The sequence below is a fragment of the Trachemys scripta genome, chromosome 4, assembly GCF_013100865.1.
Source record: "Trachemys scripta elegans isolate TJP31775 chromosome 4, CAS_Tse_1.0, whole genome shotgun sequence".
NCBI lineage: Eukaryota > Metazoa > Chordata > Testudines > Emydidae > Trachemys > Trachemys scripta.
In genome coordinates this window covers 46,025,281-46,029,884 of record NC_048301.1, presented here as the reverse complement: position 1 = coordinate 46,029,884, position 4,604 = coordinate 46,025,281, and the positions used below count along the sequence as shown (strand labels likewise).

General features: G+C 55.7%; 1 protein-coding gene across 1 annotated transcript; it reads left to right on the top strand.

Moving 5' to 3' along the window:
* Nucleotides 1–517: 517 nt before the first annotated feature.
* INSM2 (INSM transcriptional repressor 2) lies at nt 518–2,986 on the top strand. Its single transcript, XM_034768880.1, has one exon. The coding sequence runs from the start codon at nt 601–603 to the stop codon at nt 2,035–2,037; it is 1,437 nt and encodes a 478-aa protein (XP_034624771.1). The 5' UTR covers nt 518–600; the 3' UTR covers nt 2,038–2,986.
* Nucleotides 2,987–4,604: the final 1,618 nt, after the last annotated feature.

Genomic DNA, 4,604 nt, shown 5'->3' with positions numbered 1-4,604 from the left:
GTAGATAGAGTAAGCGTCGCCGAGAGCCTGCCTGGAACTCCCAGGGTCTCTAGTCAAGATAACATTTGGTAGCCGTCAGACCAGAGACCTGGGGCTCCTGTGGCAGCCCATACCCAGCGCTGGGCTGGGGGGAGCTAAGCTGGTCTAGCTACAGAGTGGTCAGAAGGGGGTTCTCTCCCGTTGGATGGGTGTATTGGTTGGTGTCATTCCAACCCCCAGGCTGGGACCATGAAGATCCAAGGGCAGAGTCTGCGTGGGCTCTGGCCTGCGTTGGACGCCTTGTGCCACCTCAGACCCTCTGTCCCTAGCGGGGAGGGTGTTCGGAGGGGCCCTCTAGCCAGGACTCAGAGGGCCCCCCCGCCCACACACTTGAGGCTCCTTCCCTTCCCAGCCCATCCTCCTCCCCTCCCTCATCCAGCGGCGGCTCCAACTCCTCATTGGCCGCCCTTTGCTGAAGGGAGGATGACGCCTTGGCAAACAATAGGCGCCTTTAGGTATAAATGCACCTCGGGCAGGCGGCGCCGCGATGCTCAGCGCTCCTGGGGGGCTGCAGGCTCAGCCCGGTGCCCTGGCCCTCGCCACGGCCCCGCACGCGGGAAGATGCCCCGGGGGTTTCTGGTGAAGCGGAGCAGGAGGGCGGGCGGCTCCTACAGGGTGCGCCGCCAGGAGAGGGACCTCCAGCAGCCTCTACAGGTGCTCCCCGCCCAGGAGTCCCCGCTGGCCGCGGGGGCCGGCCCACCCTTGTCCCCGCTCCCCAAAGCCGCCCGGGAGGAGGGAGAGCCGGTCGCCCCGCCGCCGAGCCCGGAGCCAGCTCCTGGGATAGCCACTTGCTCGCCAACTCCGGCCGAGGGACCGGCCGCCTGGGGTGCGGGGGGCGCCTGCAGCGCGGCGGGGCTGAGGAAGGCTTTCTTCGAGCGCTGCCTCAGCTCGCCCGCCTCCGCCGAGTCCTTCCCGCCCGCCGCGAGGCTCCTGCTGCCGCCCCGCACGCCCCTCCCCGCGCCGGGCGGCCGGCTGGCCCAGGAACCGCTCTGCCCAGCGCTGAAGCGGCCGCCCCGGGCCAAGGCGCCGGCTAAGAAGCCCAAGGCCCTGCGGAAGCTCAGCTTCGCCGACGAGGTGACCACGTCGCCCGTGCTGGGGCTGCGGATCAAGGCGGAAGGGCCGGAGGGCAGGGCCGGCCCCCCCGCGGGCGGGCGCACGCCGCTGGGCGAGTTCATCTGCCAGCTGTGCAAGGAGCAGTACGCCGACCCGCTGGCGCTGGCCCAGCACCGCTGCTCGCGCATCGTGCGCGTCGAGTACCGCTGCCCCGAGTGCCACAAGATCTTCAGCTGCCCGGCCAACCTGGCCTCGCACCGCCGCTGGCACAAGCCCCGCCCCGCCGCCGGCGCCGACGGCCCGGGCGCCAAGAAGCCCTCGGGCGCCCCGTGCCCCTCTGAGGGGAAGGAGAACAGCAGCGAGCCGCGCCCCGCAGCCCCAGAGGGGCCGCGCCAGCCGCCGCCGCTGCCCGAGCAGGATCAGCACCCCAGCGCCGCGGACAGCTCCTGCTGCCGAGACCTGAAGCCCGCCGGCCAGAGCGCCCTGTGCGGAGCGGGCGGCGAGGGGCTGAGGGAGGCGGCCCCTCCGGGCCCGATCCCTGGCGGCAACGAAGTCTTCGTCTGCCCCTACTGCCACAAGAAGTTCCGCCGCCAGGCTTACCTGCGCAAGCACCTCAGCACCCACGAGGCGCCCCGGCCCACGGCCTACAGCCCCCTGGAGCGGGGCCAGATCACCTTCCCCTGCCACCTGTGCGGGGCTCACTTCCCCTCGGCGGACATCAGGGACAAGCACCGGCTGTGGCACGCCGTGCGGGAGGAGCTGCTGCTGCCCATGGTGCAGCCCGAGAGCAGTGCCACGGAAGGGGAGCAGCAGATCTTCTCCTGCAAGCACTGCCCTGCTACCTTCTTCAGCTCGCCGGGGCTCACCAGGCACATCAACAAGTGTCACCCCACGGAGAACAGGCAGGTCCTTCTGCTCCAGATGGCGGTCAGACCAGGCTGCTAATGAGTAAGAGAGCATGGGAAGGCACGGGCCCTGACAGGGGAATCTCGTTCATAGGGACTGAACTGTCACCTTTCAGAGTCCCTCTAAACTGGTGTCTGAAATGTCTAGTGCTCCCGGGGGAAGGGGTGTATTTGGTTGTAGTCTGCAGTGTTAATGACTCTCCTATAGTTTAAATAGTTGATTTGATAGGATTCTTCAAAACCACCGGTAAGCTAAACGAATCCTATCCAAGCTGTAATTCCTATGGAAAGTCGCAGTGTGTGCATACATGTCTACAAAGGAAAAATCAGGAAGGGGCAGGGGAGAGGCTGCCAAGTGGCAGCGAATGAAAAGTCCCGTTGCCATCATGCCAAAAGTTTAATAAGTCAACCACAAGTTGACTATGAATTATCCTTGCTGCCTTAATGGATTTAGACTGCAATGTATATTCTGTGAATCCAAGAAGTGAGAGAGAATTAGTGACAAGCGTCATATTTTCAATAAAGTTGGGGAGTTGGATCTAGGCATGGCCCCCTTACCACTGAAAGTTAGTAACAGTATTTTGAAGAACTATTATATAATGCTTGAAAGGACGAAAATTATCCAAACATAAAAACCTCGAGCTGGCTGTGGGCTTTGGGGAGTGCTGGGGAAGCGGCTACTAACGAAGTGAAAGTAAATAATCTTCTGCAGTCTCTCCCCCAGGATAGAAGTACAGACGCATATCCTATTTAAAAAAAAGAGTATTATTTTTCGTGAAAAAGGAGACTGGCTTAGTTAAACTGTTTTAATAGAAGCCCCAGCTCCTCAACTTTAATAATTTATTATGAAGTGTTTTCTTCGCTGTATCCTGTATTAAAGTACATAAAGTTAAGTGTTCATATTAAGCGTCAAGTCCTATATAACTAGCAATACTTATGGAGAATTAACCGTACTGTCTGCTGTTGGTTATTAAAATATGAATTGTTAACCGTTTGTTAGCTCTTTGCGCCTTTTCTGATCACTGTATGTTGTATACTCTAGAAAATGTAGTGCAGACGAAACGCTCCTCTCCTAATTGGAGGTTGGAAAACTTGCGATTTTAGTGGGCTGGTAGCTGGGCCACGACACTACACAGAAATGGGTACATTCCTTGCATTGTTTTTTATCCAGAACAAGGGCAAAGAGCACCCGTACAAAATCATCACACAGGATACCTGTAAGCGATCCATTTCAGCGCTCAGGATTCCAAGCGGCTACGATCCCGAATCCCCTCTTTCTCAATTAACTCAAACTCCAGCCCCTCTACTGCTGTTGTGAACATTAACTATGCTTAAAAGACGACAGTCCTTCTACGATGTTGCTAAAGAGCAGATGAGATAAGCGCCCCTCCTATATTGACACACAACATTAAGGTTGCAGTATTATAGCCATCTGGGTCCCAGGGTATTAGAGAGACAAGGTGGATGATGCATCTTTTATTAAACCCGCTTCTGTTGGTGAGAGACAAGCTTTTGAGCCCCCAAAGAGCTTTTCTTCAGGTCTGGGAAAGGTACTCCATGTCACGTTAAATACAAGTTGAAACGACTGTTTAGCATAAGTAGTTAAATACATTTTAAGGGTACATCTTCACTACATGCCGTAGCGGCGGGTAGCAATCGATTTATCTGGGATCGATATATCGCGTCTCATTATGACGCGATATATCGATCCCCGAACGCACTCACCGTCGACTCCGGAACTCCACCAGAGCGAGCAGGGGTAGCACAGTCGACGGCGGAGCCGCGGCCATCGATGCTGGGTCATCTGGACCCCAGGTAATTCGATCCAAGATACTTCGACTTCAGCTACGCTATTCGCGTAGCTGAAGTTGCGTATCTTGGATCGATCCCCCCCCGCCAGTGTAGGCCAGCCCTTTGGGACCGTTCAAGGTGAAGTGGCCTGTTGAGAAATAAGATTCTTACCCACCTTGTCTCTCTCTATATTAAGTGCATTGGCAATATATTTCCCCCCGTGTAGGGATCTGTCTGAATGTTTTAGAACATCACATTCAGAGTGCAAAGATAGTGATGTTTCCTCCTGAATCTCTGCATACAAATACTTATTTCAAAATAGGATGGTAACTTCCAGGTCTACACTAACCCCCTAATTCGAACTAAGGTACGCAATTTCAGCTACGTGAATAACGTAGCTGAAGTTCGAAGTACCTTAGTTCGAACTTACCTCGGTCCACATGCAGCAGGCAGGTTCCCCCGTCGACTCCGCGGTACTCCTCTCGTCTAGCTGGAGTACTGCAGTCGACGGCGAGCACTTCCGGGTTCGACTTATCTCGTCCAGACAAGACGCGATAAGTTGAACCCAGAAGTTTGATCGCTCGCCGCCGAACTACCGGGTAAGTGTAGACCTACCCTTAGGCAAAAGTGATATCTGAATAAAGTATTTAAAACAAAACTCATCCTTTTCCTGAAGCTAGCTGGGAAATGGGTTAGCAGGTGATTTTGTATAGACTAATAGATTAAAATAATCAGCGCCTGTACCCTCCCAAACGAGCAGAAGAATCAATTAAAAATAGCTGGACTGGCTTTCTCTACAGTAATTATTTCTTCACA

Bases quoted from the DNA above. Each gene is read 5' to 3' on its own strand.
- INSM2 (XM_034768880.1), top strand. From the start codon at position 601: ATGCCCCGGGGGTTTCTGGTGAAGCGGAGCAGGAGGGCGGGCGGCTCC.